Source organism: Hibiscus syriacus, unplaced genomic scaffold, assembly GCF_006381635.1.
Source record: "Hibiscus syriacus cultivar Baekdansim isolate YM2019G1 unplaced genomic scaffold, ASM638163v2 tig00111837_pilon, whole genome shotgun sequence".
NCBI lineage: Eukaryota > Viridiplantae > Streptophyta > Magnoliopsida > Malvales > Malvaceae > Hibiscus > Hibiscus syriacus.
This window is the reverse complement of record NW_024063194.1, coordinates 12123490-12150601: the sequence shown is the minus strand read 5'-3', so window position 1 is coordinate 12150601 and position 27112 is coordinate 12123490. Positions and strand designations below refer to the sequence as shown.

At 35.6% G+C, this 27112-nt stretch overlaps 1 protein-coding gene and 1 long non-coding RNA gene across 3 annotated transcripts; one reads left to right on the top strand and one right to left on the bottom strand.

Annotated features, from left to right (window-relative positions):
- Nucleotides 1–17634: 17634 nt before the first annotated feature.
- On the top strand, nt 17635–26685 carry LOC120171784. Its single transcript, XR_005520901.1, has 3 exons — nt 17635–17645; nt 19637–19642; nt 26569–26685. It is a non-coding gene; the product is annotated as an uncharacterized LOC120171784 (long non-coding RNA).
- Nucleotides 25520–26851, bottom strand: LOC120171783 (B-box zinc finger protein 19-like). Of its 2 annotated transcripts, XM_039179434.1 has the most exons (5): nt 26582–26851; nt 26300–26396; nt 26082–26197; nt 25773–25979; nt 25520–25625 (listed from the first exon to the last, which is right to left on the bottom strand). In XM_039179434.1, exons 2-4 carry the CDS (start codon nt 26388–26390, stop codon nt 25773–25775), a joined length of 414 nt encoding a protein of 137 aa, XP_039035365.1. In that variant the 5' UTR covers nt 26391–26396; nt 26582–26851; the 3' UTR covers nt 25520–25625. The 2 variants fall into 2 exon arrangements, with proteins under 2 accessions (XP_039035365.1, XP_039035364.1); XM_039179433.1 differs by lacking the exon at nt 26582–26851 and having other exon boundaries at nt 26300–26501.
- Between the last annotated feature and the right edge of the window lie 261 nt (nt 26852–27112).

Genomic DNA, 27112 nt, shown 5'->3' with positions numbered 1-27112 from the left:
CACCGATGACTTCAATCGGTATGGGTATATTTATCTTATGTGCCATAAATCTGAAGCCGTTGAAAAGTTCAAGGAATTTAAAAATGAAGTACAAAATCAACTAGGTAAGAGTATTATGACACTTTGATCAGATCGAGGTGGAGAATACTTAAGCATAGAGTTTGATGAACTCTGAAAAAATGTAGGATTGTCTCACAACTTACACCATCTAGTACACCACAGTGGAATGGAGTTTCTTAAAGAAGGAATCGAACACTGTTAGACATGGTTCGATCGATAATGAGTCATAGTGATCTTCCAACTTTTTTTGAGGACATGCACTTAAAACAACCACTTTCACACTAAATCGTGTTCAATCTAAATCGGTTCAAAATACACCATACGAGATATGGACTGGGAAGCTTCTATTATATCTTTTATGAAGATTTAGGTTGTGAAGCTTATAGAAAACATCAGATGTCTACAAAGCTCAAACCTAAATATCATAAGTGTATATTTGTTGGATATCCTAAAGAAACTAAGGGATACTATTTCTTCAACCCTATTGAGAACAAAGTATTTGTTACTCGAACATGAGTTTTTCTCGAAAGATAATTTGTCTCAAAGAAAGGGAATGGTAGAAATATTGAACTTGGAGAAGTTCAAGAACAACATATCAATGAACCTGAAGTTGAGCATGTTTCATAAGTTGTTGAGGAATAATTAAAAAATTTAGAAACACAACCACTGCGTAGATCCACAAGAGAACGTCGTGCACCTGAGAGATTTGGGTTTCTCGTTGCTGCACATGGATATGTTCTTCTTATGGATCAAGATGAGCCTAGGACTTATCAAGAGGCAATGTCTAGCCCAGACTATGAGAAATAGCTTAAAGCCATGAGATCTGAGATGGATTCCATGTCATTAAACCAAGTATGGACTTTGGTTGAACCACTTGAAGGGGTCAAACCTATAGGGTGTAAATGGGTTTTCAAGAAGAAAATGACATAGATGGTAATGTACAAACATATAAGGGACGATTAGTCGCTAAAGGTTTTCGACAACTTCATGGTGTAGACTATGACGAAACATTCTCCTCTGTAGCTATGTTTAAGTTATTCTAGATCTTTCTCTCAATAGCTACATTCCATGATTATGAAATCTGGAAAATGGACGTCAAAACCGCTTTCCTTAATGGAAAATCTTGAAGAGGATGTGTATATGACACAACCAGAAGGTTTTATCGCTCCAGCAAATGCGTGAAAGGTTTGTAAGCTACAGAGGTCTATTTATGGACTAAAGCAAGCTTCTTGAAGCTGGAATCTTCGTTTCAATTATGCAATCAAAGAATTTTGTTTTATCAGAAATGAAGATGAGCCTTGTGTTTATAAAAGGCTAGTGGGAGCATTGTTGCTTTCCTAATCTTGTATGTAGATGACATACTCATTATAGGAAATGATATACCTACTTTACAGTCTGTTAAGACTTGGTTAGGTAGTTGTTTCTCTATGAAATATTTGGGTGAGGTAGTGTATATCTTAAGAGTTAAGATCTATAGAGATAGATCAAGATGACTTCTAGGCTTGAGTCAAAGTACATATATAGACAAAGTGCTAAAAAGGTTCAGTATGGAAGAATAAAAGAAAGGATTTTTTCCTATGAGACTTGCCATTTCTCTTTCGAATGAAATGTGTCCTTAACTCCAAGAAAAAGAACAGATGAATAAGATTCCATATGCTTCGGCTATTTGTTCTATAATATATGCCATGATATGTACTCGACCAGATGTATCGTATGCTCTAAGCATGACGAGTCGGTATCAAGAAAACCCTGGTGAAAATTACTGGGTTGCGGTTAAAATATCCTTAAGTACTTAAGAAGAACTAAGGATAAATTTCTTATCTATGGAGGGGCGAAGAACTTAGTATAAAAGGTTATACTGATGCTAGCTTCTAAACTGAAAAGGATGACTCATGATCACAATCGGGTTTTGTGTTTTGTCTTAATGGAGGTGTTGTGAGTTGGAAAAGTTCGAAGCAAGAGACAGTAGTTGATTCTACAACAGTGGTTGAATACATTACAGCCAGTGAATTAGTCAAAAAGGTTGTTTGGATCAAGAAATTCATATTGAAATTAGGGGTTGTTCAAAGCATATCAGATGTTGTAGAATTCCATTATGACAATAATGGAGCCATTGCACAAGCAAAGGAATCCATATCTCATCAACAATCCAAACATATTCTTAGGCACTTTCATCTTATTCAAGAGATCATAGATCGAGGAGATGTGGAAATATGCAGAGTACACACGGATGACAACATTGTTGACCCCTTGACGAAGCATCTTACACAGCAGAGGCATGATCATCACACTGAGTCACTCGATATTAGATATGTGAGTGAATGGTCTTAGTGCTAGTGGGAGATTGTTAGAGCATGGCCAAAGACCAATCATATGATGATTGTAATAATACTTTCATTTACTGATTTTATTGAATAAAGGCATTACCGCTATTATTTTCAGTTATATATATGTGTTTAACATAAACTGAAAGATAATAAAGTCCATATAATGACATAATTATTATTATTAAAAGATCCTTAGTCAAGTATTATTATGGGCATGGACAATAATAATACGCTTAAGACTAACATGTTATTGATTGATGACAACGAGTTGTCATTGACATAGAGATGTCATAATTGATACATGATTACATTGTTAGAGAACAATGTATTGGATTGACCCACCATGAGCATATGTCTTGGATTATTATGTAACAGTCATAACATTGCTCATGGTGATAACTATATGTATGATCCTCATACTTGAGATCAATACTATCCCAACATATTTTGTTGTATGTTTTGATGCAGTTAAACAATATCGTAACTAGTTGCTCTATAAAGATTGTTATTGTATATATCTCAATATATGTAGTGGGTGTGTATGATTAAGATAAGATTTGTCCTTCCTACATAATAGGAAATATATCACAGGCCATTTGATTGAGTGAGACATAAACGCATGGCCATGCCCAAATAAGTTGATATGAGATATCACAAACTATTCGTTAATTAAAGTCTACTCTAGATATCAAGAAACAATAGATGGGCAATACAAGTGTGATTATTCCAAGACTTGTGCCTATTCTAGATATAAAGGACATAAGGATGTAATACATAAAAGAGTTAATCACCAACATGATACGTCGAATCATATTTTCTTGTAACTTAGGTGACAATGATATATTTCTAGATGTCACTCATTGTATGTAATATTAGAATTATTCTAATAATTACTGCTAACATTACATAATTACTGCTAACTTTATAAGAACCTACAGGGTCACACTCTAGGATTGAAACGAGCAAGGATGTACAATTGTTGTACGTTACTGAAATATATCTAGAGTTAATATATGTATGTTTGATATACATATGTTTTAATAATCCCGAATATTTTATTCCAAATAATTAAATAAAGATTTAATTAATTTTAAATAATAATAAATCACTAATATGATTAGGGTAACTCGAATATAGAAGGATGTGTTAGGTCTAGCAGCCTTTTTTAGTATACACATAATCTTCAGTCGTTTTTCTCTAAAATAGTTTTAGAGAAAACAAATATTGCTCTCAATCGGGTGAAATGAGTAGAAGCCGAGATGTGATTTCGTGGAGGCTTATGATTCGAACCGATTGACATCACCATTAGCCTCTGTTGAACTTGCTATTTTTCAAGGAACCCGCTATAAGTATTTGTATCCCTTCCTCCCAATTTCATTTTTACGTACTTGGATCACTAGTGAGACCGTCGAGTTTTGTTTCCACTGCGCTGTGGGGTCTGGCGACGGTCCCAACAAGAACTCTCATTTTTCAAACTTGGCGAACAACTGATGATCTCAGAAGGTCTATAGAACTATACAGAGGTGTCAGTCATGATCTTTCTCTGATTGTGAGTATAATAGGATGTCGTCTATGAAAACTAAGTACGGGTGGAAGACTCTATTTATCAGGTCCATGGATGTATTCGGGGACGTTGGTGAGCCCAGACGATATCAAAAGGAACTCATAGTAACCAAACATTATCCTAAATGTTGTATTGGCTATATCGGCATCCTTGACTTTCAACTGGTAGTACCCGTACCTCATATCTATCTTGGAGAACACACACGCTCTCTTAAGTTGGTCGAAGAGGTCATCGATTCTTGGAAGGGGATAACGGTTCTTCATGTTCAACTTATTCAGTTGTTGATAGTCAATGTACAACCTCATCGACCCATCATTCTTTTTAACAAAAAAATCGGCGCTCCCTAGGAGAAATACTCAAACGGATGAAACCCTTCTCTAGTAACTCTTGGATTTGAGCCTTAAACTCTTTTAATTCTATCTTTTCCATGTGGTATGGGGTAATAGATGATCATGTGTAAATGTGTCTGTTGTGGTACATAAATCTGTGCAAGTATACACAATCGATGCAAGTAATATAGTAGTAAGTGAGTTATCGTCTCCACAGGGATTGGTGAGAATTTTTTATGTTTGCTACAGCTAGAACTAAGTGTCAGTAGTTAGTACTAAGATTCTTATCTAAAATGAAAAGCAAGCAGTAACAAATGATATAAATAAAATGAAAAGTATTGTTGAAGTGAGAAAAATTATAAAGATAAGTGAGCATAAAAGTTTTGTCGAGGCAATAAAGACATGCAAAGGTAACAAATAAAAGTTGTTGAAATGAATAAAAATGTTGAGTTTAATACAATCTGAAAAATCTCACATTTAGACTTCTAATGGAGCACTTAGGGTTGGATTTGCTATGGCAAGAAATTATTTAATGTCTAGGATGATTTAGTATGATATGTCTATGTTGCCCAACAGGACTTATTAGAGTGTTCCTAGATCTTTTGCTACTATAATACTACTCAACGTGAAGTACATCCCTTGGGTTGTCAAACAATTGTTATGGCAATACTCCTCAGCGTAAATTGTAACTTTTAGCCTATAATACTTAAGTATTTACCCTTTTAGTCGAATGAAATCCTCTCCTTATCTCTAAGGCAGATTAGAACCTCACCATCCTGGATTAGTTCCCTTGTCCACGTAGATCTAACCTAACTCTCTCGATATCAGGTATCAACTCTTAGAAAAATGACAATCTCTTAAAAGTTCTTAACAAAGACATGTATGTTTTGCTGAGACACCAGGTAATCTCTCAAAAGCTCTTATAGTGTCAAGGAAAAATATTAAAACATTGAACAAAACAACACTTAGCATAAACAAACGAAATCAATCATTAACAATCAAATAAAGTATCAACAAAGCATCATCCAACACCAAGTAAAACAGTTTATGGTGTGGTAAATATCATTCCAAAATCAATCTTTTAGTACAAGCCCTTTAAGTGATATGGAAATAAATAACAAAGGAAGAAAAACTCCTAAAACAGAGCTCTACCATGACATTTGGACCACTACCATGACTGCTCCGGTGAATAGTCTCTCTCGAGGGCCTGGCTGCCGCTCCAATGAATCCCAGTTATGAAGGTCACCAAGGACAGTCGAGTAGGGGATGGTGGAAAAGTGAAGTGTTACAGCCACTTACTCCAAGCCTAGGGTGTATTATCTCTTTTAGAAAATCTCGCCTTTATGAAGAGATATAATGAGGTATTTATAGTGGGAATTTCTAGGGTTTAGTGCCTATGAAATTTCCTTAAATACCCTTAATTTCAACCCCTTTACGTGAATAAACAACAGTCGACAATGGTCTCAATTTCCTTGATGAGGGCATGATTGCATGTGAGGTTGATTGGACAGCTGGCCAAGTGATGTCAGCTGTTGTGTCAGACTTACAAGATAAAACTTGCCTTGGCAAGAAAATGTGTTCCTCACTATTGTCTTCTTATGTTCCTCGAGCCCTAGCAAATTAATTTGTCTCGACAAATGAATTCTTCCTTAGTCATTTCCTGCATCATTACAGCCAATAAACAACCTTTCCCCTCAGTAGCATCAGATTACTTAAATAAGCTTTGACTTGGCAAAACTTATCCACCACATGCACATGTGTCCTAAATGCAGCTAAAATGCTAAAGCAATGGCTTGTAGACATTCAATAACTTAAGTTAAAAAGCATAAAACACAATCTTTTACGGAGTTATCACATCCTCCAAACTCAAGCTATTGCGTGTCCTCAAGCAATGGATAATAAGCAGTAGAAAATATAAGGTGTCACAGCATAGTATAAATTAAGACAGTCAGGTGGTTTAAAATTTCAGCCCTCAGCAATAAGTTTGGCCTCAACATGCTAGACTGAGTAAGAAGTCAAGTACCCTATATTAGGTCAGAACCCTTTGATAGTGTGTGTGTGTGTGATTGTATCTAGTCTATGCTTAACGAAGTTAGAAAACTCCTAAGTAAGTTCTTCTAGTTTTCCAAGGTTTCAAATTATTCATTAAGCTTATTTTCACTCTTATCTATTCAATATGTAACTTCAAAAAATATTTCACTACTTCGAGTGGAGTCAGCCCATCACACCTACCATCCCACACTCTAGGTGAAAGAGAGCATACCTTCCACCCCCGAGCTAGTAAGGTAGACTCATCTTGTGACTACTTTCATTCACTCATGTGCCAAGGCAACCATTTATTTAAGGAAGTTTCCAGATCAGGCTATCGCACAGAGAAGTGTCCCTCTACAGTTACGCCAAGACATTTATTTGTAACTCAACACCATTCAATACACTAAGGAGTTCAACTTAATCTTTTCAATCATTTAATACCACAGAATGCAAAAAAAAATTATAAAACTTTTCTAGGTACCTTAAGCAGAGAAAACATACAATCGTGTTAAGAGGATCGCAAAGAGTAAAGTTCTAAGGTTGGTTCTATCCTTCTGCAGTCATGTAAAATAATTATGGTCTAGACAATAAAAATTTTCTTTCATCATTGGGAATCCTCAACTTATTCAAAACAACTATCCTAACTTCACTCATACCATGATAAAAAATTAGTTCTACCAATCATTAACATTGCAAGCACTATATGTGAAGCACAAAACCTCCCCTAAACTCAAAGGGTGCATTATCCTCAATGCATGAATACTAATACAAGGAAAATGACTCTAAAATGATTATGCAAATGCAAATGAAAAGCAATACCTTATTATGGTGGAGAAGTTCTATTGGATGCACGGGTTCTGCGTCACTTGAGAGGAGGGGGCTGGAAGATCCTGTATCTTCTGATGGGAGCGAGGATGGAGATGGCATAGCAATACGACCTGCTGAGCGGTTGAGGCGACACTGGGTCATGTGAGGACTGTCTAGTGGGGGAATCTGCTTGGTTGGGGAGGACTTAGTATGGACATGAAAGGATTGGGTCATTTTAGTTGCAACACCCGGTTCATTGTTCAAATCTAGGGGTTGTGCTGGGGCTTGTTCAGTGAACGGCTAGTCATCAACGGGTTTATAAAAAATTATCGCCAGGGAAAAGTCATCAGCTTCGAAAAACTCTGGCGAAATTTTCAAGTGTGCTCTGAAGAGGAAGATAATGAGTTGATATACCCATCTGTCTACCTTGACCTTCTTCATGGATTGGAGATGTATGTGTGGCGAAGGGGTGACATCAACTGGGAATCAGGTTGAACGTTTGGTGCCAAGGAAAAAATGTGTTGCCGCCTGTGGGTGCTGATTTGCGCAAGATCTCCTTAGGAAAAGGAGGTAGGTCTTCAGTGGTAACTGGTAGCGGTTCCTTGAAGAAAGCGTTCAGTTTTTTATCTCTAGCCTTGACATAATTGAATAATATCTACATTTGACCTTCCAATTGTTCTAGCTATTCCAGTGTCTCTCAAGTGTTATTGACCACAACCGTTATTCTCGCTGCGGCTACAGATTTAACACCTCATTCTAATCCATCAGTCAAAGTATTATCATCAAAACTCATCAGCTCTGGCACCTTCTTCTTGTGATGCCCTCCTTTGATTTGATAAACTCCTCCAAAGGCTCCTCATGGACCTTTTTCTTCCTGCATAAAGCGGTTATTAAATTGGCAAAAAGCAAGTTACCTCTGTCCCGCTTCACACATTCGTGGACCTGCTCAAAAAAAATTTCGCCTAAATTAATCGAGCATTCGTAGATGATGGAATGCAGCAGCATCAATCGTTGTATCAGTTGATAACTCCGTAAAAAGACTATGGTTATAGTATTTTTACTTAAGTTATTGTTTGTCTAACCATTTTTGTCATAGCATATTAGTCCCATTTAGTTGCATTTAAGTCATATTTTCATGTGGTGGATAAGTTTTGCCTAGGCAAGATTTATTTGGCTTAATTGATGCTGCTGAGGAGAAATGGCTTTGGTGGGTTATCTATGTGTAGGAAATGACTTATGAAGAACATTTCAGCTGTGACAAAACATTTCACTAGGGCCAGTGGAAAACAGAAGATGAAGACAGTGAGGAATAGATTTTTCTTGCCAAGGCAAGATTTATCTTGCAAGTCAGACGCGGATCTGATGAACTACTGATGTCACCTGCCAGCTGTCTGATTTACCTCACGTGCAATCACACCCTTCAAGAAATTGACCACCTCAAACCACCTTTCTATCTATAGCATAGATACGTTAACAAGGGTATTTGGTGAATATTCAATGACACAAAACCCTAGGAATTCCCATTATAAATTCCCCATTATAGTTGCCCATAAATGGAGGAAAGGAAAGGAGTTACCTTAGGCGTGGAGTAAGCAGCTACTGTACCTTACCTTCCACCGTTCCCCTACTCGACCGTCCTTGGTGTCCTCGATAGATAGACTATAGCAGAACGACGATCAAACCTCAAAAAAGGCTGGCCTCCAGAGCATGTATGGTGTTAGTCAGAGCTGTTACGGCAAAGCCCATGTTTAGGAGTCGTTCTTCCTTTGTTCTCAATTTCTTTAATCTATTTTGGGCATTTACTTAAAGATGTTATTTTTGGATGATACTTTTGCCACACCATGATTTTCTTTACTTGGTGTTGGTTTTTTTTTGTCGAGACAATTATTTAATGGTTAATGAATGATGCATTATGATTTTGCCTAGTCTGTTTTGTTCATTGTTTTAATATTTTACCTTGACAGTATAAGAGTTTTCGAGATATTACCTGGTGCCTAGGCGAAACATTTCTAGACCTTGTAAGATCTTTTGAGAGATTGCCATTTTTTCTAGAAATTGATTCTTAGATTTGAGAGAATTAAGATAGATCTACATGAACAATGAAATGGATCGGGATGGTGATGTTCTAACCTGCCTTAGAGATAAGGAGAGGGTTTCAATTGACTAAAGGGATAAATGCTTGAGTATGATAGACTACGACTATAGTTCACGCTGAGGGGTATTGTCGCAACAACAGTCTGATAAACCAAGGGTTGTAGCTCACGCCAAGTAGTATTGCCATAGCAACCGTCCTAGAATACTCCAGTAATCATGTCAGGTAGCCTAAGCATATCACAACAAATCCTTCTAGACTTAGAATAATTTCTAGCCAAAGCAAAACCAACCTAAGTGCTCTACGAAAAGTCTGAATATGTGAGGTTATTCTGAATATACATGAATCAACGTTTTTATTTTCCTTGGCTATTTCTATTTGTTGCTCTTGCATATTTTATTTGCCTCAACTAAACTTTTCTGCTACCACACTTCACAATATTTTTTTCCTCAGCAATACTTTGCCACCTGTACATATAACCTATTACTAATTGTTTCTTCGTTTTAACAAGAATTCAGGGACTAGCTCGTGACATCTAGTTCTAGCCGTGGCGAAACATCAAAATCCTCACCAATCCCTGAGGAACGATAACTCACTTACCCTTTATTACTTGATTCGACTATGTACACTTGAATAGATTTGCTTGCCTTAGTATATACATTTACAAGCGATCAAGTTTTTGGCGCCGTTGTCGGGGATTCGTAACTGACAGAATTTTGATGATCTTTTCCATAACAAACTTTTATATTTGTTGTCACATTTTACTTAATTAGTCTAACTTTTTTATTTTCTTATTGTCTTTTGAATTTTTTTCTTTGCATGACCTTGAGATTTGCTGGTGAAACACTAGAACCATTTGACCATGAGACAGTCCTTGCCATAGATTATATGAATTGACTGCAGTATCAAGCCGACAATAATATGGGAGATCAGGCAAATCCCAACGTCATGGCAAACATCTTCCTAGAGAAGTTGCAAGACCACGAGTTATACGAGGTTACTTGAATTTGATTCTTGACGATCTCAATCCCAACATCGTGGCACCTGAAATACATGCAATCCATTTTGAACTTAAACCGGTGATGTTCGACATGTTGAACTACATCAGTCAATTTAGTGGCTTGCCTAATGAGGATGCTGATAGCATGTTAGTTCGTTCCTTGCAGTGTGTGATTCGTTCAGGCAAAAAGGGGTGCATGAAGATGTGCTGAAGCTTAAATTTTTCCCTTATTCTTTATGTGACCGAGCAAGAGCTTGGCTCAGTGGAGTCCCTTCGGCCTCAATGGAATCTTGGGCAGATTTATGTAAATGCTTTCTACTTCGATACAACCTACCCAATATGAACACAAGCTGCACAATGATATTGCAAGTTTTTGCCAAGGTGATGATGAATCCATGTACGAATGTTGAGACAGATATAAAAGTTTGTTTCGTAAGTGCGTGAATCATGGATTCCATGACTGGACTCAAGTTGTGATGTTTTATAATAGAGTCAATGAACCTACTCGAATGATGTTGGATACCTCGATGAATGGTACTTTGATTGACAAATCACTTGAGGAAGCCTTCGATATCCTTGAGGGTAACGACTATCAATTCCCGACTACAAGGCTTGGGATCGGTAGAAAAATATCAGGAGCATATGACTTTGAGGGTAAAGATTCAGTCTCTGCTCAACTTTTTGTCATATCTAACATGTTGAAAAAAATTTAGTGTCCCAATGAGGTTAGAGAAGTCAAGGCAACTAGTATTGTATGCATTCTTTGTTACGACAACCATCATGAGAGTGAGTCTCCAGAAAACCAAGAATCCATCAATTTCATGGGCAACTACAACAGAATCAACAACAACCCCTACTCTAATACATACAATCCTGGATGGCGATAACATCCAAATTTTTCATGGGGTAATCAAGGGACTAATAACAATAACCATGCAGGTAATTATAATAGGCCATAACAGAATAATTCAGAACATCAACATTTTCAACATCAGCATATGCTTGGCAACATAATAAAGGTAAAACTTCTTCCTCTAATACAAACTCTAATTCTAACTCCTTGAAGACTTCAATGTAGGAATTTATGGCCTCAATAAAAGATTTCATGGCTTCAACAAAGACCTTGATACATGAACACTCATCGACAATTAAGAACGAAGGTAATTTGTTACAAAGCCAAGAAGCTCTTTTTCAAAGCCATAGTTCATCCTTGAGAGTATTGGAGAACCAAGTGGGTCAAATTGCCACAACATTACATTCTCGCCCACAAGGAAGTCTCCCTAGTGATACTAAGGTCACTAAACATTATGGAAAGGAGCAGTGCAATGTGCTTACACTAAGGAATGGTACCTAGATTAATCATAATGATAAGTTTAGGGGGAAGTAACCAGAAATTTCTCGCCAAGGCACTACACAATCTGGGGATCAAGCTGAAATTGCTGAACAAGAGGGGTTGCCTAAGGAGAATGAAAAGGATGAAGGTTTAGTAACTCATCAAGCATATAGTGAAAATTTATTGCCAAGAAAAATGAAGTCATACCTCCACCACCCTTTCCTCAACGGTTGAAGAAGCACAACGACAAGATTCTGTTCAAGAAATTTGTTGATGTCCTTGACCAACTGTATATTAATGTCCCATTGCTTGAAGCCATCGAGCAGATGCCTTCCTATGCTAAATTATTGAAGGACAATGTCACGAATAAGAGAAAGGTAGAAAGAATAAAAAATGTTTTCACGGCGAAAGAATTCTGCTCTGCACTAAGTAAACTTCCACCGAAGCAAAAAGATCCTGATAGCTTCGTGATACCATGTTCTATCAGAGATAATTTTGTGGGGCAAGCTCTTGTCGAATTACGGTCAAGCATGAATTTGATGCCCAAGTTCGTATTTTTGAAACTCGAAATGTGTAATGCTTGCCCAACCAACGTTATTTTAAAGTTAGTTGATCGATCATATGTTCGCCCCGAGGGCATTTTTGAAGATGTCATTGTAAAAGTGGACAAGTTTGTGTTTACAGATGACTTTCTCATTTTAGACTGTGAGGCTGATGAAAACGCTAGTTGACTTTCTTAGCTACTAGACAAATCCTAATAAACTGTGAGAAGGGAGAGTTCACGATGAGGGTGGGATATCAAAGCATCACAATGAATGTCTTCAACTCTATAAAGTATGTTGATGATTCAGAAGAATGTCATTGCATTGGAAACATGGAATCAATGGAGGAAGATAGAGCAAAAAATCTTGGCCAAGGTGAATTTTTACATATAAATGAGTATTATACTTTATGCTAAGACAAAAAATTTCTAACACAGGAACACAAAAATTTTAACCAGGCGAAAATTTTATAAATGATGATTGTGAAACGTTCGCTTCAGTAAAAGTTTTTCAACTGAAACAAATGAAAAATTTCCTGATAATGAAACCAAAGCGGGTTATGAGGATAAATTAGTGAAGGAGGAAAAGTCTAGCTTTCTTCAAACTAGACCAGGTATGAGATTCGACCCCTTGGACTTCAATGAATTCATTTCCCCAAAATCATCATTACAACATGACCTATATTGGAACTGAAAACTTTGACATCACATTTGAAATATGCTTATTTAGGTAGTAATGGTACTTTACTGGTGATAATTTCTGCTAGTCTAACCTCCGAGCAAGAGGACAGTTTGTTAACTATTTTGTTGTAGCACAAAAAAACTCTAAGGTGGACCATGGTAGACTTGAAGGGAATCAACCCTACCATATGCATGTACAAGATTAACTTAGAAGATAGTCATAGTAATTCTATGAAACCACAAAGAAGACTTAACCCGATAGTGAAAAAAAATAGTGATGAAGGAAATCATAAAATGGTTGGATGTTGGAGTAATTTATCCAATATCCGATAGCTAATGGTTCAGTTCAGTGCAATGCATGCCAAAGAAGGGTGGCGTGACCGTGGTTAAGAATGAGAATGATGAGTTTTTGACAACTAGAACAGTCACGGGCTGGCGGATATGTATGGATTATAGAAAGCTCAATAAAGTAATAAAGAAATATCATTTTCCACTCCCTTTCATTGATCAAATGCTTGTTAGGTTAGCAGGAAAAGCATTTTACTGCTTCCTTGACAGATATTTTGGATACAGTCAAATAGCCATAGCACCGGAGGATCAGGAGAAGACTACTTTCACATGGCCGTATGGTACCTATGACTTTAAAGAATATTGTTTGGACTATGTAATGTTCCAACAACCTTTCAGAGGTGTATGATGGCCATTTTCTCAGATATGGTGGAAGACTTCATGGAAATATTTATGGATGACTTCTCCGTCTCGGGTGATGACTTTGATCGATGCCTCGACAACTTATCTAAAGTGCTAAAGCGTTGCGAAGAATCCAACCAGTTGCTAAACTAGGAGAAATATCATTTTATGGTAACCAAAGGAATTATGTTAGGTAATAAGATTTCTTGCCAGGGTATTGAAGTGGATATAGTCAAGGTGGAAGTAATCGAAAATCTACCTCCACCCACCACTGTAAAGGGCATACGTAGTTTCCTTGGACACTCGGGATTTTATAGGCGGTTCATAAAGGATTTTTCTCAAATCACAAAGCCTTTGGGTCTTTTGCTTCAACAAAATCAATCGTTTATGTTTAATGATGATTGTTTGAATGCTTTTACAGATCTGAAGAAAAAACTTGCCTCGGTGCCAATTGTTGTTCCACCTGACTGGGGCGTCCCTTTTGAGCTCATGTACGACGCTAGTGACTATGCAGTTGGGGCGGTGCTATGACAAAAAAATAAACTCTTTCATGTCATCTATTATGCTAGTCGTACCCTTAATGATGCACAGATGAACTATACCACTACTGAAAAAGAACTTCTTACCATGGTATTTACATTCGATAAGTTTAGGTCATATCCCATAGGGACTAAGGTTATTGTGCATACTGATCACTCTGCCATTAAATACTTAGTTAATAAAAAAGATGTATAGACTTAGCTCGTTAGATGGATATTATTACTGCAAGAATTTGATTTAGAGGTAAATGATAGAATGGATACTGAAAACCAAGTAGCAGATCACTTGTCTAGGCTAGAAAACAAAATCATTTGTCATGACATGAAAATCATTCAGGAGGATTTCCATGACAAGAAAATTTTATTTGTCACGACTGTGTTGTAGTACGCTGACATAGTTAACTTTCTTGTTATTGGTATTATGCCTCCAGATTTATCTAGCCATGGAAGAAAAAAATCAGACATGATGTACGACACTATTATTGGGATGAACCATTCCTATTCAAGCAATGTGGCGACCAAATAATCAGGAGGTGTGTCCCAGAAAAAGAATACAATGAAATTCTATTTCATTGTCATTCATCCCCATATGAAGGGCAATTTGGTGGAACGAGTACTGCAACAAAGGTCTTTCAATCCGGCTTCTGTTGGTCTACCTTGTTCAAAGATGCACATGAATTCGATAAGTCATGTGATCGATGCCAGCGCATTGGGAGCTTATCAAAGAGAAATGAGATGCCATGGCAAAACATTTTGGAGGTTGAATTCTTCGATGTATGGGGGATTAACTTTATGGGACCTTTCTCCTCATCTTTTGGTGACTTATACATTCTCTTGGTTGTGGACTACGTGTCCAAGTGGGTAGAAGCCATGGAAACTCCCAAGAATGATTCCAAGATAGTGCTGAAATTCTTACACAAAAACATAATTACGCTTTTTGGAACACCATGAGCTATTATCAGCGATGAAGGAACACATTTTGACAATAAATTAATTGTGAATGTGCTGAAATGATATGGAGTGCGTCGTCGAATTGCCACAACATAACATCCTTAGACCAATGGGTTGGCCAAAGTCTCTAACTGGGAAATCAAATAGATCCTCGAGAATGTGGTTAACCCAAACCACAAAGACTGGTCACCAAAACAGGATGAAGAGCTATGGGCCTATCACACAACATTCAAAACACCACTTGGAATGTCCCCATTCAGGCTAGTATATGGCAAGGAGTACCATTTGCCTATGAAACTTGAACATAAACCATATTAGGTCATCAAGAAATTGAACATGGATGCCCAACTTGTTGGAGAAATAAGATTACTAAAACTGAAAGAAATCGATGAGATTAGAGCTCAAGCTTACGAAAATGTCCGTCTCTATAAAGAAAAAATAAAACGATAGCATGATAGAAAAATTTTTCCAGACAATTTTTTCTTAGAGCTCTACAATTTATGACTTAAACTATTCCCATGCAAGCTGAACGATTGAAGGCATACAACGGAGCACCCATCATGCACGATAAACCAGTATCAATAACTCACGATGCCCAAGAGTTTTCCTTTCTTTCCTGAATAATTTTGCCCATTACTTTTCCTCAAAACCACCCGTCTCTCCTTTCTCTTCACCATTTCCTTGTCTTTTTTTCCTTCAACCTTTTTTCTTCAACATTTTTTCCTTTTACTTCTACATCTTTTGCCGCCACGATAGTCCATGTCACAACAAACACCATGGCTAGATCCAAGAAAAAAACTAGCCACGTCTACCTCATCTGTTGCTGCTTCAGGATTTGAGCATTTCCAAAATGTCGAGGCTTAAGCAAAGTTAAAAACCTAAAAATATTGCAACTATATTTGGAGGACGACTTTGTCTTTCCAGAGGAGGGTGAAGAACCCTTCGGAGAAGAGGTAATGGACATAGTAAAGAAGCATAAATGGGAGAAATTTTCCTGGCATCCAAAGGCAGTGGCACCGATGATGGTCTGCGAATTTTACGCTCATATAGAAGACCCATCCAAACACAATGTTTATATGAGAGGTAAATCCATCTGGTTCTCTCCCTCAGCCCTCAACCCCTATTTCAAGCTGGGCAAGGTAGAGGATCAACATAAAAAATTCCTTACCGAGGCAGATCAAGAAACATACGATGGTGTACTGGAAGACCTGTGTTTTGACTGGGCCAAGTTTGAAGGAAATGTGCCAATTCGTAAGTGTGTGGATCGTCGAGCCCTTAAGTCAGTTGTAAAGCTGTGAAAGCATTTCTTGAAATGCAAGGTGATGCCTACTTCCCACAACAAACCAGTATTGTGAGGCGATTGATGCTACTGCACTCGATCATTTATGGGCGAGCGATTAATGTTAGGGGGATAATCTTTGAGCAAATTCATGACTGTGCAAAGAGAAAATGAGGTAACCTTCTTTTTCCTAACTTGATAATTGCACTATGCATAAAGAAAAAAGTCCCTGAGGAGCTGTTCGAGGACTTTACCAAGTCAAAGAAAAGCATCACTAAAAAGAAGGTGCACGAACTTATGAGCTTTGATGACAATGCTCCACATAAGGGTCAGGAACGAGGAGCGAAATCAATTATCGCAGGAAGAATGACAACCATGGTCACATCTACTAGAGAGACGCGAGAGAGACTAGAGCATCTGGAAAGTCACATGCAGACTATCTTCAGCTATGTCAAGTCAAGGGATACACAGCTAAATGCCTTCTTCAACGAGCTACTCCCGATTACCAATAAGGACATTCGTCCTTTCCAAATGAAATCCTGAAATGCACAGCACCTTTAGGTGGCAGTACATTTCATACCTTGGCATAAAACATTCCACCCGAGTTCCCCGTAGATGTCCCTCTTCTTGCCACGTATGTCTCTCCTATATATGAAGAAGACCACGATAAGATAGATGAATATCTCAGCTCCTCCTTCACTTCGTCCGAGAACACTCAGGAAATCCCACTAGAATTTTTTATGATGATGATTTCATTTCGGTCCCTGATCAGCCCACAATATAACAAGTATCTGAACAGTCCCCGAATCTCTATACTACACCAGTTCATGACCCTGAAAAAGGCCACCCACACTGAGAAAAGGCCATCACCAGCTAGTGCCCCGAGCACAAGCCATCGCATTAAACAAACAGCTGGTCGTGTCACTCTATCATCTCCCTCTTCAATTCTTTCGGGAGATACTGGATCCAAAAGCCCACTCCACTCAAGAGATACAGAACCAGTGTGTCCAGTCAAGCCTCACCACCACATTAAGGTACTTTTTCTTTCCATTGCATTTGCATTTAGATTAATGTAGTTTGTTTTATTATTAATGCATTGAGGATAATGCACCCCTCAAGTTTGGGAAGGTGTCGTGCTCACACTTAGTTAATAACAGTTGATTATAATTGGTTAAAAAAATTTGGTTGTCATGGCATGAATATGTTTAGACTGTTGTTTGGAATAAATTGAGGATGCTTGATTATGAAAGAAAAATTTTATCGTCTAGGTCAGAATTATTTTACATGACTGTTGAAGGATAGAACCGACCTTAGGCTTGATTCTTTGTGAACTTGTAAACATTATTGTATGCTTTCTCTCCTTAAGATGCTTAGAAAATTTTTAGGAAAGAACTTTCTGCATGTCGTGACATTGAAGAATTGTAAAGCTTAAGTCGAACTTCTTAGTTTTAAATTTTGTTGAATTAGAGGGACACTCCTCTGTGTAATGGCATGACTAGGGGAGTAAACGAGCGAGTCGAGCTCGAGTATTTCTGAGCTCGACTCGACTTGAAAACTCTGAAATGGAGCTCGACTCTACTTGAAAACTCGCAAGTTTAAAATTTTCAAGCTCGACTCGAACTCGAAATCTTGAACTGAAGCTCGTGAGCAGCTCGAAATGAAAAAAAAAATCTTAAACTTAACTCGATTGAAGCCTCAAACTCAAACTCGAACATGAACCTTAAATACATAAAATCTTACTTTATTTTTAAAAACAATCAATACATAAATATTAATATTATTAATAATTTATTTTTTAAAAAAATAAAATCTTAATATATTATATTTCGAGCTACTCACGAGCTTTTCGAGTCGAATATCGAGTAGTTCATTTCGGCTTGTTAAGAACTCGAGTCGAGTCGAGTTCATTCAATCCGAGTATTTATCGAGCCTTACTCGAGTCGATCTCGAGTAGCTCGTGATCTGTCTCGTCTCATTTACAGCCCTAGGCATGACCTAGAAATTCCTTAAAAATAAATGGTTGTCTAGGCATATGAGTGAATGAAAGTAGTCACAGGATAACTCTACCTGACTAGCTCGAGGGTGGAAGGTATGCTCCCTTTCACCTAAAGTGTGGAAGGGTATGTGTGATGAGCTGACTCCCCTCAAAGCAATGCCTAAAAACAATGAAGTATGAGTTGAATAAATAGAACTGGAAACTGTGCTTGACGAATAATTTGATGCCTTAGCCAAACAGAAGTACTTACTTGAAGTTTCATATTGTTTCTAGCTATAATTGCATTTTATCAATGGTTCTCACTTGTAGTCTTATTTAATAGTGTATTAGGGATATTGGGTCCTTCAACATTATCTCTAACTTCCTTGGGCTTCTTTCCCAAAAATATATGTTGGTATCGATACTCACCATGAGATATCGATACTATACAGTTATTACAAGCTGAGAAGGGTGGGTAGTATCGATACTACTGGGCCAATATCGATACTCTCAAGCTAGGGTATCGATACTTTTTGGGATATCGATACCAAATCTTCCTTTGATGTATTGAAAATTACCTCGATATCGATACCTCTATTTGGGAGTATCGATACTCTACCCTCGGTATCGATACTCTTATGACTATCGATACAAAAATAGCTTATTGGAATTTGTTAAGTCTGATTGGTATCGATACTACCCTACGAGTATCGAAACCAACACAGTCGTATCGATACTCCTTGGATGAGTATCGATACTCCTCTTCCTAAACTCTTATATTTTTAAGCTATCTGACGAAAAGTATTGGTACTTTTCTTCTAGTACTAGTACTCGAACCCAGAAATCCCCTATTTGGGCATGAATTTGGATTCTAAAACCACCTAAAAGCCCTACTGAGGTTCCCAATCATTCTTAAAGTCTTATGTAAGTAATAAAGGATCATAATATGTATTTAAAAATGCTAAAAACACCAATTATAAGAATCTACCATGAATACTCATTTATGCTTTTCAACATTAGCCTCTCTAACTAGATGTATTCTCATGACTCATAAATGGTATGAAAGAGTTGTGAATGTGTTAACTTAGCTTCCTAGTTGTTGGAAGTGCTCTAATTTCAATCGAGGGTCAATTTTTCATTCTCTCTAGACTTGGAGCTTTCTCCCACCTCTTTCATTAACCAAAGATAAAAATGGATTACTATTTTGTTTTGGGAGCTCATGGAAGATTAAGAATACTCTCTAATGTTTAAATCTCCCAAAAATGGGTTAAAATCTCTTGGGTATCTAAACCTACCACTAAAACCCATCTATAGCTACAACCTTGTGTCTAGGGCTTGAAATAAAGCTCTTGAAATGTATATGGTAACCTTACCTTTACAAACCCAGATTAGGAGTGATGGTAAGTAAATCTCCAACCTTTTGTTCAAGATACTAAGAAGGAAGTTGAGAGTTTGGGTGAGGAAGAAGACAAAATATATGGAGAGGAAAAAGAGGTGTTACAACGTGAGATAATCCCCACATAAATGGATTTCAGCTTTTGATTCAAAAGATGGTGGAATAGCCCTTTTGCTCTCTCCTCTTTCATCCTACAATTAAGAATGCCCTCTTTATCTTATATTGGGCTCAATCCAAGTCTAAACCAAGCTCAACTCAACATCTAAATAGACCTAACTCTCCTACAAAGCAATTTGGCTTGTCTAAACCATCTCGGGTTAACCCAAAAATCCTAACCCAGAATTTGGGGCGTTACAAAATGCATTAAATTTTTAATGATGGTGTACTAAAATGAAATAAAAACTAAATGTTAGGTATAGTTTTAAAAAATTAAAAGTTTAGGTAATAGAAATAACTAAAACTGATTGTTTAGGTATTAAATGTGTAGTTTACCCTATTCATATTTATCCCATCTAAATTTTAAAATTAATTGCATCATATGTCCTTAAATTATAACATTAATTTTATATTGGTTTTTAAATTGTTAAATATTATAAATTTATCTTTAAATTATGACATTTTTCTAAATTAGTCCTTAATGTTTTGAACATTCTAATTTCATCTTTAAACTATGACACTATTTCTAAATTGGTCTCCTCAAACTTTTGAATATTCCAATTTCATCCCCAAATTCATTAGAAATTTATAATTAGTTTCAACCATAGTTAAACTTAAATTTTGTCTTTTTCAAATACATAACAATAAAACTTGGCCTAATAATTTTATTAACAAGGGATGTGATTAGTATCTACATATTGTTTGGGATAGGGTGTATTTGATTCGATTCGATTTTCATTAAAATATGAACTGAATCACACTTTGCGGGTTTTTAAAAATAGAAACTGAAATTAAAGGGTATAAAAACCATAGTTTTTTGTTCAATTCTGTGGTTTTTTACTATCACTATTTTTCAAACTCAACCTAAAAACAAATTTAAAGCTTAAATCGAGTGAAAATAGATAAATTTAAATTTGTCTTATCAGAAATTCAAAATGAATGTGTTTTGGATACTTATTTTCTTTTATTTTTTTAATTCGGTCCAAATGGTTTTCATATGGAAAAACTAAAACCGAACCAAATTGTATATTTTTTTAAAACCAAATCGCAAATTGAAAAACCCGAACTGAACTGAACCGAACTGCATAGTCCGATTCCAATTGATTTTTTTAGTTTTCTCGGTTTCGTTGCTTAGCCTTAGTTTGGGATGAAATTTAAATGTTCAAAAAATTTGGGAGCCAATTTAGGATGGCGGTCATAGTTTGGATCCACTTATATTATGTAAAACTAATAAGTTTTACACTTATTTATAGCTAATGGGTTAGGATCCACTTACATTATGTAAAACTAATAAGTTTTACACTAATTTATAGCCATTAGATTTAAATAAATAAATAAATAAATAGCTTAGATTTAATTAAAATTTATAACCATAAATAAATATATTTTAACTTACAGTAAAATAATATACTTTTCTTATTAAGGTTAGACTTTAGGAATTAAACTTTAAGATTTAGAATTTAGGGGGTAGGTTTTAAAGTTTAGTATTTGGGGTTTAGAGTATAGGGTTTAAAATTTTAGTTTGGGGTTTAGAATTTTATGTTTTTGGAATTGTTATTTATGGTTTTAGGGTTTGGGATTTGAGAATTTTAGATTTGAGGGTAAAAGAAGATATTATTTTACTGTGAATTAAAAGATATTTATTTATGAGTAATAAATTTTAATTAAATCTAATTTATTTATTTATTTAAATATAATGGCTATAAATTAGTGTAAAACTTATTAGTTACATAGTGTAAACGGATCCTGCCCCTATATATATAATATGTTTATACATAAAGTTATGAACTGATGACTAAATAAATAAGATTGAGTATCTGATCCAATTAAATCTAATAAAAATTTTGAATCAATCAATCTTATAATCTTATTTTATAATTTAAATTTTATATATAAAAAGTTAAATTATTTATTTTCTTAAATTTAATTATAATTAATTATAATTTAATTTCAGCTCGTGAATGTTTCTTTCTCGCCTGGCTCTACCTTTTTTTTCACTCTCTTTACCTATATTCTAAAAAAATCGTTAATTATTCTTATTTTTTGAGATTTTGGATTCAATACCATGTATGTAAAGATAAAAACGTTGAGAATTGTTTTAACGTATATTAACTAATATTTATGTCGGATGTTAACCTTAGTGATGGCCTTTAAGAGATCTGATTAAAACACTTATTTTATATTCCTTTTATCTCCAAATGTGAGGGTACGATCTCATATATTTGGCTTTTAACAAGTCTTACAGTCTAGATTATACGAGAGGTTGATACCTTCAATATAAATAGTAAAACCTTGAATATTTTGTTGCATCAAATATTATTTTTTAGTTCTGTTATAATTATTAAATAAAATTTATATGTGCATAATTATAATTTAAAATTTAAATCAATCTCAAATTTTATAATGTTTTAAACAATCAGTTTTAACATTGAATATTAATTTAGATATAACATAAAGCGTATTTAACTTCAACGTGAATGCTTATTACATAAATAATTTATATATATGTTATACAATATATATTTTCATTAAATTTATAGAGCTTATTTTTTAAGAACGTCAAATGTAATGTCTTATCCAAATTACAAAAGAGACAATATTTTATTTTATAAAATAAAAAATAATGACGGATGATTTATTTTTACAATTATTATTCATCCACAATTCTTTTTCTATATTGCAGTACTTCAATATTTTCCGTGGGGTTCGTTGCCGTTCCCCTTGCCGCCCTAGTTCAGAAATTGGTGGGGTTCGTTGTGTCTTAAAACTATTGAGAAAGCTAAGGTTGTTCGTTGACTGTTGAAAGACGGAGACGGGAAACCAAATGAGAAAGTCCTAAGAAGCTTATAAACTTATCGCGTGGTGCACTTTTTTTCTAAATTACATAAATGGTACCCTCTTTTCCAGTCTATCCTAATATAGTCACTGATTTTATAAAAGTTATATTCTCATCATTTTATGTTTGATCTATCTTATTTTTAACACTAAATCATTACTTCCCCTAGTTGGCAAAATCAACGAGATAATGCGTTGAAATTTTTTTTTTCACGAGATAGTGCCCTCGCCAGATTAATTGCTCAGATGGGGTGATCTCTACAGTCCCCATATAGGTCGCCATGCACGCCCAGCGACCTACCAGGTCGCCATGCACGCCCAGCGACCTAGGTAGGTCGCCATGCAATCCATGCAGCCCCCAAAGGTCGCCATGCACGTCCCAACACGCTGGGCATCCGAGGCTATCCGACCGAGGCCATCCGAAAGCATCCGAGGCCATCCGAGAGCATCCGAGGCCATCCGACCGAGCTATGCGAGGGAATCCGAGGGCAACCGAGCGAGCTATGCGAGGGAATCCGAGGGCAACCGAGCGAGGGTAGGTCGCCCGGAGTGCATGGCGACCTACAAGGCCATGCCCTCCGGGCGACCTTGTAGGTCGCCATGCACTCCGGGCGACCTACCCTCACTCGGTTGCCCTCGGATTCCCTCGCATAGCTCGCTCGGTTGCCCTCGGATTCCCTCGCATAGCTCGGTCGGATGGCCTCGGATGCTCTCGGTCGGATGGCCTCGGTCGGATGGCCTCGGATGGCCTCGGATGCTTTTGGATGGCCTCGGTCGGATGGCCTCGGAAGCCCAGCGTGTTGGGGCGTGCATGGCGACCTGGTAGGTCGCTGGGCGTGCATGGCGACCTACCCCCAGGGACGTGGGACTGTAGAGATCACCCCATCTGAGCAATTAATCTGGCGAGGGCACTATCTCGTGAAAAAAAAAATTTCAACGCATTATCTCGTTGATTTTGCCCCCTAGTTTGATGACATGGAACATTAGTAAATATAGTTAATTTTTAACTTGACCCTTAAATTTTAGATGAAATATTAATTTAACCTTACTTTTTAAATAAAATATTAATTTAATTCTTGAACTTTAAATAAAATATCAATTTGATCTATAGTTCTGGTCAAAGTCCCCATCATTGACTACTTCTCATCTCCATTTCCAGTCACCGTTAATTTTCGTCACCTGTCATCGTTAATCGTTATCACTCACGATCGTTGAACTCTATAAACTTTTTAGTGAACTTTTTAATCTCATGAATGTGAATTTGATATTCATTTCACTCATAAATATATTAAACTTCATAAAACTTAATTTAGAACCCTTCAAACTCCTTTAAAAATAAATTATAATAATAAATTTATTATTATATTATTTTTAAAATAATGACAATAAAAATATAAATTTATATCATAATCTATATCTATATCGTAATATGTTTATATTATAATGATAATAATTTGATTTATATAAATTTTGATGAATTATATATATTATAATTTTTATATTTTATTTTTGATAAAATTATAATATATAATTTTTCAAAATCTACTTATAGAATTGATACGTACGTCATAACTTCTTTTTAAGTATTCTTTAAAGGCCTCTTAGTTTTCTTTTTAGACAAATAAAAGAAGAATTGACTTTGTTTTTTTTTATTTTTTGCTTGATTGATATATATATATATATATATGTGTGTGTGTGTGTGTGTGTGTGTTTGTGTTTGTTTGTGTGAAATGAATGGTCTGTAAGGTGTTGATGTTAATTTTCTTATAATGGTGAATATGTAAGCATATGTAATATCCATAAATCACGTTACATCTCAGCGTAATTTGCATTATATTTGTATTAGATTTTAGGGTAAATTACAAGTTTAGTACTTAAATTATCAGTTTTAATTTGTTTTAGTACTTAAACTTTTAATTTTTCAGAACCATACTTAAAGTTTAGTTTTCGTTTCATTTTAGTAACCCAATTCAAATTTAACGTTAAGTTTTGAATTTTTCTTAAAGTTTAGGTACTAAAATTGATCAATATTGATAGTCTAGGTACTCAACGCTTTAAGTTTTTAACGACGACGTATTAAAATGAAACAAAAACTAAACAATAGGTATGATTTTTAAAAAATAAAAGTTTAGATACTAAAACGAACTAAAATTAATAATTTAGGTACTAAATATGTAATTTACCCTAGATTTTATCTTCTTATATATATAGTTGCTTATATTCTACTACTCTGGGTTGATAAGGATAAAACTAGAGTATATAAACTCAATTAAAGGTTAAAGGACGAATCTGTCACGATTGACCAGCACCGATGAGTACCACTAACGATGAGCACTACATCTATTATCAAAATTCATTTTGGATAATGTCATATTTAATTACATTTTAATAAAATATTTATTTTAATTTATTTTAATTAAGATCAAATTGATAGAATATATAAGTTATAGTGATTAAATGTATAATTATACCAAATATTTTAACTATCATATCAGCTTCTCTGTTAAATATTAACAGCAAGTGGCTTAATCAGATGCATTTAAAAGTTGAATGATCTGATTGACAAAATTTCAAAAATGGTGGTAAAAATGAAAAGAGACAATAGTTAGTTAGTCACCGGTATAGTTTACCTATTATTTTAAATAATTTATCTTTAAAATTTTAATTAATTTATAATTATACGTTAAACCCTTTAAAATTTTAAATTTTTATAAATCAAATTAATTATACTCATCGTTAGTGGTATTCGTAGAGCTTTGTAGAATTTTCTAAAGTTAAAACTAATTATTTCAGGTTTAAAAGATGTAAGGTTCAATTAATTTTAAAAGTAAAAATTATAAATTATAAAAAAATTATAAATATAAAATAAACATTTAAAAAGTCAGACGAGACAGTATTAAGAATTTATATACGAAAGAAAACTATTCTATTGAAACTATGCTAGGAGATGATAAGTTGAGCAGCTATGGTGCTGTGAACAAACATATAAAATGAGGCCTTATCATCGTCTCCGCTGCCGACAACACTGAGTTATTGTTCCTTTAAATAAAATAAAATGAAAAAAAAAAGAAGAGTAAGAAGAAAGAAACATACATCAGAATGTTGCATCAAAGTTCAAAAAAGGGCTGCCGACGAGAAGACGATGTGTTTCAAATGCTGTGAAAGAAGAGGATCCTGTGTTCTTACCTAATTGTTAGAGGCTTGCTCATGTATTCTATGAGGCTTCATATTCAAATCTATCATTTCAGTATCCATTTCAAGATGTCCATCAGCATCAGCATTTATCCCTTGAACAAGAGAAGCCTTGTCATTTTGTTGGTTCTCTACTGCTGCTTGATTTTGGCATCTTTGTGAAGTTGGATTCCCTATGTTACCAGGTTTATCCCCTGGAAACTGAAAAAAATGAAGCAATAAAATTCCCAGGGAACATTTAAACTCCAGGACCAGGAGGAGTGTATGATCACCCAATTTATTGTTAAAGATGAAGCAACAAACCTCAACTCTCTGCCTTAATAGAAGATATCTTCCATGGGTCCTTTTACCTCCAACATGTACAATCATATCACATTGCAAACATAGGGAAGTTCCATCTATTTCACAGTAAAAAAATGCTACATGCACCATCCCAATGGAAAGAACATAAGTATCACAAATCTGATATTCAACAGCTCTATAACCAAAGCAAAACTAAAAGACAAAACACACCTTATTACCAGGTGTATTTTCACATATGTCGCAGCGAGGAACGGCAGTGGGATTTGCCAGACCGACCCGGATGAGCCGGCTAGCAAGCTTATTGCACATATGGACCTGCCACATCCATCAACTGTTAAAATCAGAAGGTTCGGTTTTGCAGGTCAATCTAGGACAATGAGAGAATTCTAATTCTAAACAGGCATGGCATCCTTTTAATAGTGATTTATGAAAGGGGACTTTTGAGAAGAAATAAAAACTAATACACCGATATATGTTTACATTAAAGGAAAAGGACTAACCTTTTCATCACAGGCACATCAAAGAGCAGCCTCATCGGCAGCACAAAAGACAATAGCAGCAGCAATTTCACAAGCGTCGCAAAGGATTCGCATAATTCCCTCCCGCTCTCATCCTCTCCTAATAGAAAAGACATTCATCTTCCTTTTCATATAATAATAAGAACACAACTAGAGAAAAAAATAAATGAAGAGAAGCTGTATTTATAATCAAATGCAACTGTTGTTGTTGAGGTAAGTTGGTGATAATGATGATGATGGCAAGATGTCTAGGATTGGTGACAAGGGAGATAGAAAAAAGATTTTTCCTTTTATATGTTAGAATTGGTCAATCAGGGAAAATGTAGGTATTTAATAAACAGGCAAGGCAACAATGACATAACAAATGAATGATAGAGGGATGGCAGTGCTGTTGAGTGAAGGGTGTGTTTTTGTTTTGTCAACTTGTTCATTTTGGTGTTTTCTGGATGAACACCATAAGTTATATTCCAAGAGAGTTTTGGATTTTATGAGTCGGGGAAGTTGAGAACGTCT